Genomic DNA, 14525 nt, shown 5'->3' on the forward strand with positions numbered 1-14525 from the left:
GGAACAGGCCAACTAAATAAGGAATATGTCAGACTATTATGCCTATTTTAATACACAGTCCCTAGTTACCTTAAGTAGGTTAGGAGCTGGACATCATGTCTGCATTAAAGTGCAGTATTTAAAACATTTTACTACAGAATCATAAGTGGATCAAACATTACAAAAATTTTAATTTTCTGCATTTAAAAATTCACTAAGAAATTTCAAGTTAGACATCTTCTAAATGTGACTATTTCAAAATGTAAACATTTTTTGAAAACAAAGGAAAAGAGCGACAGGATCAAAAAGCTATTAATGAATCAAATTCAAATCTGCCTACACCACAAGTTGCCATCTGATCAGGAAACATTCGCCTATTACGTCACAAATCGCTCACTTTTTCTAGAGAAGATACAGTAAAGGATTCTAGCTTATTACAGCTCTTTGGGGTTTCATTTACATGCACTTATTAAGGTCAGCAAATGTTAACATTAACAATCTCACAGGCATGAACATTTCATGGCAATATAATTCATGACATTTTTTTCTTACATTTTAAAAAATATTCTTAGGTTACAAGAAAAAAATCAGCTTCCAGTATAAGATTTTAATTTCTCTTATTTACACTGGAATATTTTTGTATTTTAGAAAATACCAACAATACTATTGCTTACAGTTTACTTTTAAAATTTATTGAGAAGTTTAAGCATTAACGTCTATACTTTAAATACGCTTAAAGCACAAGTGCAATTTTGAAATTTTAGCATTCCAGAATCTAGTAACATTGATGTCGATGTCTAACATCAAAAATAAGCCCTTGGTGCTGGCAGTTCTGGAAGCACATATCTGCCTCAACAGAGGGGAGTGGGAACTCTGTAAATCAGATGTCAAGATTCTGAAGTTAAAATAATCTTGTGGGGGAAAAAAAAACAAAAATAATTTTTTTTTTGCATACAGAATCCCTCGTGATTTGATACAATATTGGCAGTGTTAAGCTAAGACCACATGACTAATAATTTAGCAAAGAAAAAAAGTCAAGGTAATTTTATAGTAGCAATAGTTTCTTTTTTTATTTTAATATACTTTAGGAAACAATATACAAAGCTGAGCTTTCCTACCATTTCCAGATAACAGCAGGAAGCTCCAATTACACAAATTTAGCGTTTTGTGATGGCTAAGAACAGCAGTCAGCACCAGACTTGAACAGTTAGCTACAACACAAACATCCTTCAAAATGAAATGTCATAATAGCAAGACAAGTAAACCAGGGTTTAAAAAATGACAACCACTTGGGAAGTGACTTAATCATTCTTGTTGAATTTCATATTTCATTAAATATCTTATACACAATTTCCTGTTAATATGCTTTAAACAAAACCTCCCTTAAGGAATTATTTCAATTAAGTATAAATATTCAACAAGAATAGTTCTGATAAAGAATCCCCAGGTAGTTCAAATTCTAATATGTACTGACCGAAGGAAAAGAAAAATAACAATTTTTGTTTGTTTTAACATGTTTATTACAACAGATACAATTCACATCTGACTAGCTTTGTTTCCTCTTTCCCCTCCCACAACCATGTTCATTGGGCCATTTCCTTATATTTGAGCAATCAATGTACTTTCAGCACACATGCCCAGCAGTACTTTTAAGTCCATTCTTACAGGGTGCAAATGGATTTCAATAATTTACACAAACAAGTGGGTTATGCTCAATCACTGCAATTTTAAGCTACTGTACACAGGAATGAAAAGGTTATAGAAAAGTGCCATAGCAACAGTGCCTTAAGAAAGGAGAAAAGGAGGAGCTTTAAAAAATGGATAAAATCAGATCAAGGATTTCAAGAGGGAAATGGAACACACGGGAAATGAAAAACATTTCTCTGCAAAACAAATGGAGAAGCACTGCTCTTGATCAGGTGCAAGTGTGGAAACAGTTGTTTCATGATATTTTATACACTGCCCATATGGTTCAAAGTTGTATCCTTAGACACAGATCGCCTGGCGCTTGCACTGAATTTTTGAAAATGCAAGATTTCTGAATGATAAATTAACCCCCCAAAAATTTTTTTTAAAAAAGCTAATTTTGCAGACAGGTTTACATGTAAAAGGCTAGGTATTTAGCCACCTCAGCATTGATTAGTTTTGGATGTCTAAGCTCTGTTACACATGGCTTCCCATGGCTTCACTCTACAAAACGTATTTACAACGTGAAGAATACATCTACAAGAAATCTACATTTCAAGGGTTTTACAAATCCATCTTGTATCTTTCCCCTGAATTGACTCTCACAGATCCTGTCCCCTTGTCATTTCCTTTGCCCAGCTTAACGGTCCAAAGTCTACTTAAATTGCAGCTCAAAAAATGTTAAGATTGGGCAATAGATTTACAGTTTTTGTACTCAAAACCATGTGCAATTATTCACATCTTCACACCATGAAGGAATTCTGATTTTTTAGCTTTTCGAGTTCCTTAATTTGTTGTCTCAAAAATAGTATCCTGAAAAATAAAAGCAGACATTTGAATTTGTGTGTACGTAAATGTTACAGAAAAACCAAGCTTTTAACTACAAAAATATCTTAATGAGTAATTATTAAGACTAAATAATTAAAAACTGTTTTAGTTTACACTTAAGACAAAATAACCATTTTAATACATGATATTTATTAAAGTGTCCAGATGACAAAAGAATGTTTTCATTTTCTAACAATTTCTCAATTACTTTGATTATTAATGATTTAAAATTTGTTGTTCTATACACCAAATCACATTTTTTTTAAAAGCAGTAGATATTAAACATAAGATAAACCCACTAATACAGTAAGATTAGAATTAACTAGTAGTGCAACAGGATAATCATTCAGAAGAGCAATGCTCAGTGTAGATGTAGGGACACGAAAATGGAGCAAATAAAAGTCCAACTGATACACTGTATGTTTAAAACAAAGAAAAAAACCCCACAAATCCCAGTTAACTAGATTCCCATAAACTTCATAGACTGTTTCCCCTTTTGACCTCTCTCTTCTGTGAACTATTGTATTTATTGCCTATACTTGTGAATTAGGCATAATCATATATATTGGCTTGATATTTGACTGTGTATAGTGCTTTCTTAAGATGCAATAATGAATAGCATAATCTCTTAAAAGTCAACGATCTGTCTAGCAAGCCAAAATGAAGTTTTATGTATGTTGGAACTATTTTCAGAGAAATCCTACAGTGAAAAAACTCACATTTGATATTCAAAAAGTACTTCCAGAAACTTTAGTAATTAAAAAAAAAAAAAAACCCTCACTTTTCCAAATTTACTATAAATTCCCATTTGGTATTTATTAAATGTTTGTGATTTCATGACAAGAGTAATTCAACCTGTAACCCAGTAACTATACAGACAGAATATGAAGCTATTGAAAGTTTGTCCTCAATTTTATAATTAATAAGCATTCAAAATTTAAAAAAAACCTATGCTATTTATTATGACTTAGATATTCTACTTGAGGAAACAGTAGATTAAGAAATATGAGACAAGAGTCTAGATGAAAAAAATTAAAATAACAGGTACACTACATCCCTAAACTTGCTGGACAACTTCTTTCTGTAATTTCCAGGAATCTATTGGTGGTACAAGGACAATATAAATAGTAACGTGAAATTTCAACTAAAATAAATACCTTTATAAAGCAAGAGAGTTAACCTCAAGAGTGAACATTTATAATTACTTGCTGTCAACATTTTACTTTTTAAATATTACTATAGCCTTATGGAGTTATAAGGGAAGAAGCCTAATGAAGTATTTATCATGAGTTAAATAAAATCTGCATACCTTATCAGTCACCAGGAATATTAAATTATGAAAATGGTTATAGAACATGATACAATATATATAAAAGAGAACAAGTTTCATAAATAAAATTTGATTTATATTCTTTGAGTTAAGATACATAATTCTAAGAAACAAACATTTATTTCAGTGTAAAACTTACCTTTGCTCTCGCAAAGTTGCTTGAATTTCACATACTCGGACTAAAGATCTTAAATTTTTTAATTCAGTACAAATTTCTGACATGTGAACACTTCCCATGTTATGGGCTTCTTCACGTAATCTTGATGCCTATGATTAAAGGAATAAAGATCATATGAAATATAAATCACATTAACATACACAAAATAAAACATTAAATTTCTTTACACCAAGATTATAGAATGAATAATCCCTTTGCTTTAAAGACACAAAAATACTGGTGAATTTAAGAAGAAAAATGATTCTAAGAAAATGTCTCCAATGGTGGAAGGTACTTATTTTTTAAGATCTCCCTATCAGGTTTCTTTAAAAAATAGCATTTTCAATCTCAGGATAGTATAGCACCAGGAAAAGACTCATAATTTGTGGTTAATAAAAGTTTCTGAGTCAGCCAAAGACATTGTCATTCCTGCAAGTTCATGTATAATATTGATCAAAGAGCCTCACTATACTCCTATATCATGAGACACATAACATGTTCTCTGTTAACTTTCAGAATACCCCAGATGGTCAGTTATCTAATAAAAAGGAGAGGCAAATGGCAGTAACCTACAATGTCCTAAAATCTCCCATCTCAAAGAAAAAAATGTCACCTAACTTTTAGTTGCTAGTCTAGTGGGAGAGTCATACGAGATTTTAAGTTCTAATGGATTCTGAAACTATCAGAGTGGCTGACTGGCTTTGCACAACAGTAAATTGGAAAACTCATTATCTGCACTGCTTAGCAGTTTTAAGCAGCAAAGAAAATAAATATAAGGCCCTGAGCACAGAGCTAAATGCTAAGTACTTAGTAATAATAGCTACAATAATTGTATTAAAGTACTATCCCCAGCACTTTGGGAAGTAAAAGAAGATAGCTTGAGGCCAGGAGTTTGAGGGCCAACCTGGGCAACACAGTGGGACCCTGTCTCTACAAAAAAAGAATAAATAATACATAAAAAAAAATACTTTGTGAAACCATAGAAAATTATTAACTACTTATAAATATATATCAAATATTTTATAAAATGGCTACAGATAATCAAATTAGCTACTAGTTATTTTAAATACAGCTTGAATGTAAACTGGTCCAGATTAGATTTTCTAAAAGCTGAATGAAGTCCTGTTTTGCTAGTTGCTCAAAGGTAAAGCATGGGCTATCAATCAGGTAACATACCTGTTTCTCTGCATGATCTGCGGGCCATCCTTGAACGTGTTTTATGAGATTTTCATTGAAGTGTGCTGCTAGCGTAGGGGTTAATGAACACGCAGGTCGGGCAGAGGAATTCTGTGGTACAACTGTTGCATTTGATGCATTACTACCAGAAGTATGATTTGGACCAGGTGACGGACTTCTCTGGCTACTACAAGAGAAAACAGAATTGAATGTGTAGTATGTTCAAAAGCAGTTTTTGGGTATCCTAAAAATTGTTAGTAACTTGTTTTAAAAGATACCCAAATTCTTAAGAGAAATTTGTTATTTTTAACATCAAATAAACAGAATTAACAATCCAAAGTATATCATCATGTATTTCTCAATAGACTTTTTTGGGGAAAAAAGAGCCCTTTTAACACTACTGTCAGAGTCAAATGTAAAGTAACTGTTACTCTCCAAATGTGACAGCAGAACCTGTGGATTTTGTACACCACCAACACTATGAAGAATGTAACTAAGAAGTGGTCACATTTAACAGCTATAGATGTAAGTCACATCTGAAGACTGTATCTCATATACATCTAGATAGGGAGGGGAAAAATATACATTGCCTTTGACTGTTCGACATCAGGACAAAGTGTTCTGCTGAATCAGAAGGTGAAACAATGTGAAACAAAGTACAGGCATTTTACTGGATAGCACTGAATGAGCACAGTGGCAAAATAAGACCAAAAAATAACACTCTGAAATTGTTTATCTTCTTTTAGAACTGAATGGTTTGGGCCAGGGTTTGGGGATATGGTGGTGAGAACCAAAAAACTGAATCACCCAAGTTGATTTCCTACCTGCTTCACCAGACTTGGCTCTGAATGAATTTCAGTTATTTCCAAAAACTAAATCTCCCAAAGGATGAAGAGTTTTCATCACTGAGGACATTTAAAATAATACTGCAGCCTCTAAAGACAATTTAAAAGAAGTATTTCCCAAAAATGTTCTGAGCAATGGCAACATTGCTGGAGTAAGCAGACAACTTTCCAAGGTGATTATTTTGAAGGGAACAACTCTCATTTGGATGTATAAGTTCTGAAATGTTTGTTTAGAAAACAATAAAAACAACAGTTGAATTATTTTGCCACCTCATAGCATGAAATAAAAATAGGAAAATCAATCAAACGAAAACTATTCATTCAATAAATTTCATTTAAAGTTGTATTGTTAATACAAAGAAAAGTGACAACATAATACAGCGCTATTTAACTAAAAAGCAATCTGTATAGGGTCAGAGCTGAAGCTATTGGGAAAGCCTGATACACACCAGTTGGGAAACATTGGCCCAACTTTTCAATGTGAGATTTTTGGCTTCATCAACATACTCAAATCAAAACTGCTATGAGGAGGTTAAAAAGTGATGTAATTCCAACAAAGAATTGTAAAATCATGTGCCCCTTTTGTACATACAAGTATTATATATATTTTTAGTCCCATCATATTCTACTAAGTAAAATTTTAAAGAGCCACTTTCTTCGAAAATAACCCAAGCTTCACTACTAGAGACAATTATATACTTGTATATAAGATCTGTTGTAAATTTCAGAATACATGAAACTACGTTAGGCTACCCATGGATTCTTCCAAGTTCTATTATGCACATGTAACAGTCAAACAATGCAGTGTGCCATAATGAAGAAGATAATGTATCTCAACACACAGTATCAACTTACCTTGAGCGCTGAAGACTTCGAGGAGAGACAGGTTCATGACCTTGCTGCTTGTCAGCAGTTACAGGCTGCTGTGTGGCCGACTGTGACACTGGTCCTTGCTTAACTACTGGAGTACTAACCTGAAATGTCAAAGTCTGGTGAGACAGGCTTCTATCAAGTAGGCAAATAGCATGGAAACTAACGAAAAGCAGAAGTTCTAGTACCAATGAAACTTTCCTATTATTTCTACTCTCCAATGATTAAGAGAGCAGGGCTGTCTTGTTTTATAAGATTAGTATTAGTGATACAAACATTTAATTGGGTAAATTATTGTTTAGGCCCTCAAAGCCAATTCACACTCTCCTCGCAAATCTAGTCAGTAACTATAAACACTGCAAAATCTGGAGTTTTAAAGAAATGAGAACAAAGGAATTGCCAAAGGTCACACAGCTAGAGGACAGTTAAGTTTTGAAACTTAACTATTTATTTAACAAAAAAAAATTATTTAACAAAAAAATTAGATGTTTTTTTTGTTGTATGGCCCAACGCCGTAAAATTACCTTCCTAAAACAGCATGTTATTTTTATATCACATCATACAAATACAGATGCTCAGATTTCAACCACAGAGGGAGAAATATATAGATTGATCTATGAACTATACAAATTCAACCAGAGAGTTTTTCAAAGATGCTACCTTACAGAGGTAGACATTAAGAGGTTAAGGGGATACATACGCTACTTATATTCAGATGCCAGTGGCAGAGAAAACAAGTGGTTTAAATACAAGCCCCAAATTAAGGCACAAAGGCAGATGCAGCCTTTTGTGATTAAGTCACATCTTCTAGCTGCTAATTTTCTGTTTGTTCTGGATGATTAATAATTCTCCCAAACAAATCTGGGAAGTCCTGCTACTTCTGAATATTATCTATCAATTCTAGTCAAAAGTCTTTTAAAAAGTACACTTTAATAAGTTCTACATTACATAAGCTTGTGTCCAATTATTTTTTTTAAAACAACTTGAAAAGGTTTTTTGAATGCAAAAAACTATAAACTACTACCACTCATTTCACTCTTAGCTACTATCTATTGTACTCTTAAAATACCACTCTGAAGATAAGTTCTAAGCTCTAAAAATAAGGTCTCTTTTACAGAAACTCACATTTTAATTCTTCCCCTCGCCCCCCAAAGTACAAGCAAATGACAAGGAACTGCATTATAAACTAACTGTAACTTGGAATTAAGAAAAAAAAAAAATCAATCTAGAATGGTCCTAAAACAAGCACAGATCAATGGCCAAGGGAGGAAAGGGATGAAAAATAAGAACACCTACAAGTTAGCCTACTATCACTTTCAAGCTATGTTTCAATGTATTTTTATTTTTTGGCTTCTGGTTTATTTGAATAAACAATTCTTTAGCATTTTGTTTCACAACTACTAAAAATAATTCACCCCTAACATTTACCATTAGGAATTAAAAAAAAAAAAAAAAATCACAATTTGCAACAGTGAACTCTAAACCTTTCAATGTTTCACTAGTGGCATGTTAAAAAGCGAAGAATGAGTACAATTGGGATTTACTTATGAATTATGAACAAGATGCAAATGCTGTGATGTAAAATTTGAATGTAGCATTCTACGGTCCTGTTCATAGGTCAGTAAGAATAGTCCAGCAATTTTCTAACTGTGCTCTAAGGAGCCACCCATGTAAGATTTTGCTTGGCCAAACACACATGCAGTACAGCTTGGTAAAATGAGTTCTGTTTTCACAAACACCTAGATTTCAAATTCTGATTCTACCACAAAAAACTAGACTTAAATGAAAGTTTAATTTTCTCATCTATTAAATGAGGCAGGTGATTCTCATGTGAAGGTCAAATATAATACACATAAAGCTCTTAGTACAGAAACTAATTTTTTAAATAAAAGTATGAAAAACACACTGGAAAACATACTCTCTCATATCTTTTAGAGTTTAAAAATTCTATAAGTATTAAGACTGACTCAGTATATCCTCTTTATCCTGGCTCTTCATACCACAAATCCCAAAGCCAACAGGGAATGGTGTCAGGTGGTGTACACAAGTAGCCCAGATTCAAGTCCCTCCTTCACCCCTCAGTGAACTCAGAAATTTTAACCTGCATCAACTGTCACTCACCTGTCATTCATTTCACCATTACCTATTCTTAGAGGACTTTTTCTAAAATATAGATCCTAAAACACTAATTTTGGAAAAGTAAGTAGTTCCGCTTCCAAATTTCCCTCCAAAGAGACATACCTTTGGCTGTGATGAAACAGGAGGGGTACTAATCAGAGGTTTGATAGGGACTGTGTTAGTTTGAGGTGTGCTTATTCTTGGAGACACGTAGGATCTCGGGGATGACGCATCAGATGTTAAAGACATTGGAGACTGATTAGATGGCTGGGCTGTAAAAGAATGAAGCAATTAATTTCAAAAACAAAAAACCTAAAAAACCTTTGTAATACATGAGGTGAAGATCTCTGCATCACTCTACACACCCTACACCCAGAGAGCATATATCTGAGTAAGTCAGATCTGACCTCCTCACTGGCTCAATGAGCTGTGTGTTAAGAGGTAAGCACACTTGGTGTGGCACACTCTCCTTTTTGAGGCTGAAAAAGGGAGCTAAACCTGAACTTGGTCTCACACAAAGGCCTCCTCAACAACCTTATTTCTTTCTTATTCTACATGTAAGCAGAGGTAGCCCCTGCAGTCTCCTGCTCGTGAGGCTAGTCACAGAGTTGTACAAGTCTTTGTACCATCATTATATCTCCACTCCAGACCAGGTGTTCCTGCTCAGCTTCTCAGCTTTTTGACAAAGTGACCCGTTCATTTCCCATGTGTTCCTCCCCATATGGACACCTCCATTAAGAGGAATAGCTAATTCAAGGTAGGAACTGAGCATTTCACATCTTCTGGTCAAACACCATCTAAAATCAACCTGACCCAAACTTCAACTCTTCGGACACATGCAATGTTTCACGAAGATACAGGTATATCAACAGTTTACTTTCAGCTTTGCAGTAAAACATTTCATTAACAACTTAAACTCTGAATTAAATATATACATTACTACAGATTTGATAGTAATACATTAAGACAAATGTCAAAGCTCACTTCATCTAAAAATAAAAAGGAAATAAAAATACTACTGTATGTGCTAGTGTTATAAAAACCAAACATAAAATCATTATTGTAGCCAATAATGTGAATCTCGTCAAACTAAATCTCTTCAAAAACTTAAAAAAAAAAAAAAAAACCCAAACAACAAAAAACTGACAAAAAACCAAAAGCAAAAACCTGCCATTAATTACCAAACAAAATCAAGCTGCTATACTAGCAATATCAGAGTATGAATACCTTGTGTAGAGAGCTGAGCAGTTTGAGAAATCAGAGACGTGATGTTGAAAGCAGATGGTCCAGCAGTAAGGAACTTATGAATTATAGACTGCAGTGAGGCTTGTGTAACAGCTGCTGTAAGAACTAAAAACATTATTTCCTAAATTCAAATAAAAACAGAGGCATACGTGGTATTAATAACTCAAAAAAGCTCAAAGAGAACCCAGAAAAAAACGAAGTGTTTCACACCAGTACTCTCAAAAGTCTAGAAGACTGAAGTAATATAATGAAATCTAAAGATCTGCAATGACCTGAGGCAGAGAAGAAGAAACTTAATAGGTTTACAATAAAGATAAACTAATAGAGTTTCCTTTAAACTAATAAATTAGGATGTTTAGTTAAATGAAATCATCCCAAGAGACTTTTTAAAAACACTAAAGAGTATTCACAGGAAACCTATCCATGTGCTCAGCACGTTATTTGGAATTAACTAGATAAATGGCTGCTATTTCATTTTTTAGACAAGCTGGCCACTCAAACCATATATCAACATCCACCCCAATAGTCTTTTAAAAATGGATACAAAAAAGCTGGTACATAGGAATCATGCATATCATGCATATCATACATATCATGCATTTTTGATGCATACGATCTTTTATTATTGACATTATCTTGTGCTACTGTTTCCTCAAACTGTTTAAAGGCCTCAGTTTGCCTAAGTGAAACATTTACCTATCAAACAAGAAAACTTGCAGTTATCTTAAAGTCAAAATACAAAAAAGTTGACAATAAAAATAATGACCAACTAGTTTTATTTTTAGTATTAAAGAACTTAACCACTTAACACTGCTGTTAAATATATTATGTGAAAATGTACACAAAAAGAAACTGATTAATCTAAACACAAAAGTATGCTTAGGATTTAATGTTTCAATCAGAATGGTTTCCAAATTAAAACCATATCGCTTTTACTGAGACTTCTTTCGAGGTGGCTGCCTAAACACTTTAGTACAATATTGAAAAACAAAGCTGGCTTTAAACAATGCAATTAACCAGGAAAATAGCAAAACATTATTCAGTACCTACCACCTCCTTTCTCAGAATTTTTTCAAGTATTTTACTTAACTACATGAATTCCTACTCTTCTAGTAATTAGAGTAATTTTAATATTCTAATTATTTATCCCCATACAGGTATCTAGAAATATACTAGAAATAAAAAAACTTTTATACTAATGTTAACAAATATTCTTTGTTTTTACTTAAAAACAATACGCATTAAGCACACAGAATGGCTCCTCTCCAGTAACTACTAAATATATAGCAAGTCTTGAAAAACATACAGAAGATGCAAGCATTGCTAACTCAGTGATACTACCAATGGTCTTAAACTACTATGGGGGATATAAATTCCAAATTTCAAACAATGAATTCCGAGAGGAAACAAAGACTATTCCTATAACTTGGAAATTTTACTAATTACATAATTTTACACAATGCAAACATTTTTAAAAATAAAAATTTACCTTCATTGATTTTAGATATGTCCACATTAGAATTATTAAGCTGCAGCGTGGCTTGCAAAGCAGGAAGCAACTGTCTGAGAAGATTTGGGTCCTGAAGTAATGGAGGTATCGGTGACTGTGGAACAGGAGAAACGGGGACTGCTGAAGCAGATGTGGGGGGTGCAGATGTCGGATTCAGTCCAGGGGCAGAAGACGTGGAAGGAGTTGTGCAAGAATGTGATACAGATTTGTCTCCTGATGTAGATTCTAAATAAAAAGAAGATAAGGCTGAAAAAATTACCCAAACAGAGGAAACTGGAACAAACATCAAAAGACTATCTCCCATGTGTCAGGTACCTGAAGCAAGTAATCTCACTTAACTCTTAACAAGGGATTGCATTAAAGGGTGCTCAGTCAGTATTTGACTGTCTAGAATAATGAAGTTGGCATTTGTATATGCCTATTTCATAGGTGAGAAAACAAAGGTTATAAAACTTGCTTGAAGTCACAAAACATAATAAGCCATGCCCATGTCTGATTCAAAACCTACCACTCTCTGTCTCATAGTAATGTTGTCTGAAACACAGTTGTATTTCAATCACACATTCAAATAGTTTCCATTAATTAGGATAAGAGGACAATATAATTCTACAGGACTTAATTTATGTCTCATAAAGTAAGGTGAAAAACATTTAAGAGCACAGTACAAACAACGGGCTTTGCACCATGGTGGCCCCTCTAGAAGGGACTAAGGATGTGATAAATGAGAGGAGACTCTTATTTTGAATGTTTATACTTAATACTGAGTTTTAGAACCATATACTTTCCTTTTATAATTAAATATATAAGGCAATGAGCTATCTCTGTATTATTTAAAGATCATTAGCACTAAAAGGACCCTTTTAATAGTAAAAAATAAACTAAAACACCCTCACTCTCATAGTATTTAGAAACAAAAGATGCATACAACATACATGGAAATTCTTTTAAAGCTGCTGTTTCAAATTTATATAGATTGAATGCAACTGTAATCAAAGCCCCAACAGCATATTTTAAAAACTTTATTTTGTATATTTTAACGTAGAGATGGGGTCTCCCGTTGTTGCCCAGGCAAGTCTCAAACTCCTGGCCTCAAGTGATCCTCCCCGCCTCAGTCTCCCAAAGTGCTGGGATTATAGGCATGAATCACCATACTGACCCCTAGTAATATTTTTTAATAGTATTTCACAAACTACTAATATAAATACTGAAGATTCTATAAATTCCTGAAGAAAAACAAAGCTAGCAGGATTTGCCATCAGATATAAAAACTTACATTTAAAGCAAAACCAATTCAAGGTAGATTGAATTTTGTATATATATTTAAATCGTTAAGATTAGAAAAAAAATAAGATATCTTTAAAATCAAGATTTCTAATATTACAAAATGCAAAACAACTATATCCAAAGTATCATTAACAAGAATATTTTGAAGAACTATAAATAAAAGATAAACTATCCAATGGAAAAATGTACAAAAGACGTAAGATATTTCTCACAGAGGAAACCTGAATGGCTAAGAAATGCAAGAAAAGATGCTCAACATTTTATTAATCATCAGGAAAATGTAATATAAAGCAAGATATCCTTTTACAGTCATCATATGGGCAAAAATCTAAAAGTCTGACAATACCAAATGTTGCCAAGGAGTAACAGGAACATTTACTTAACATTTCTGGTGGAAAATAAATCGATACAACCACATTGGAAAGTAATTTGGCATTATAAAGACAAACTGAAGACAAACACTTCATGACCCAGTAATTCCCCTTATACACCCTTAGAGAAACTCTGATATATGTAAATCAGAAGAAACATTTAATAGTTACCATAGCAGCATTGTGCTTGCTTTATTTTAGCACAAACCAAATGACTACCAACAAGAAAATAGGCACAAACTCGTATTTTCATTCCATGGAATTTAACTAATACAGTGACATTAATGGAAAAGTACTAAAAAAAGACCCTTTGCTAACATTCAGACTGGACTATCCAAGATGTTCAGGCTTTTGTATAATATTGGTCAAAGACTAAATATGAACACCTTCTAAAGCAGCTTTAATTTCCCATACATACCCATTTCTTGAAGATTTTCAAGATGGTATATACAGTACTAGTGAGCTTAAGTCTTTTCACACTACCCCTATATCACAGTCAAAGAACTAGGAATAAAAGCTCTCTGAAGTGTGGCTCTTGTTGCTGCTTCAGTACATTTCAAGGGTGTGTTGATTAAACATGATCATCAGCTCAGAAGGCTTAAGATATTTTTATTTTTGTAAGGTATACATTTTAAAGGAGGGTCCTTTAGTGTGGGATACAGCCCCAATAGTTTCAGCCTTCTGGTTTCATAGACAAGTATAAAATGATAAATATTTTCCTTGTGAAAATTCTACTGTTGGCTATTACATTTTATGGGGCAATCAATTACAGATTATATCTCCCCCACTTTAAAAATATTTTTAGAGACAAGATCTTGCTGTCACCTAGGCTGGAGTGCAGTGGCACAATCACAGCTCACTGAAGCCTCGAACTCCTGGGCCTCTGCCTCCCAAATAGCTAGGACTACAGATACATGCCACCACATCCAGCTAATTTTTAATTTTTTTTTTTTTTTGTAGAGATAGAGGTCTCATATATCTCTTTTCAAAGGTTCTTTCACATGTAACTTAGGGGCATCTTGATTAATGTTCAGAAGGAAACCAGTTCTTTATTTTTGTTTACTGCACAATTAAATTAGTTCTTACACCCCTCTGAAATTATCCTCACTTTTTGTTATTTCTGGGG

At 33.3% G+C, this 14525-nt stretch overlaps 1 protein-coding gene across 7 annotated transcripts in view; it reads right to left on the bottom strand.

The window, feature by feature from the left end:
• Positions 1–1027: 1027 nt before the first annotated feature.
• Positions 1028–14525, bottom strand: part of WAC (WW domain containing adaptor with coiled-coil) — an 82443-nt gene continuing 68945 nt past the window's right edge. For all 7 annotated transcript variants that reach the window (XM_045533096.1, XM_045533098.1, XM_045533106.1 and 4 more), the window contains 7 exons: positions 11724–11969; positions 10217–10339; positions 9113–9261; positions 6857–6975; positions 5157–5343; positions 3963–4090; positions 1028–2478 (listed from right to left, as the gene is read on the bottom strand). In XM_045533096.1, the coding sequence (XP_045389052.1) occupies positions 2409–2478; positions 3963–4090; positions 5157–5343; positions 6857–6975; positions 9113–9261; positions 10217–10339; positions 11724–11969 (1022 nt within the window). In that variant the 3' untranslated portion in view covers positions 1028–2408. The remainder of the gene's footprint in view (positions 2479–3962; positions 4091–5156; positions 5344–6856; positions 6976–9112; positions 9262–10216; positions 10340–11723; positions 11970–14525) is intronic.

This window comes from Lemur catta, chromosome 1 (assembly GCF_020740605.2).
Source record: "Lemur catta isolate mLemCat1 chromosome 1, mLemCat1.pri, whole genome shotgun sequence".
NCBI lineage: Eukaryota > Metazoa > Chordata > Mammalia > Primates > Lemuridae > Lemur > Lemur catta.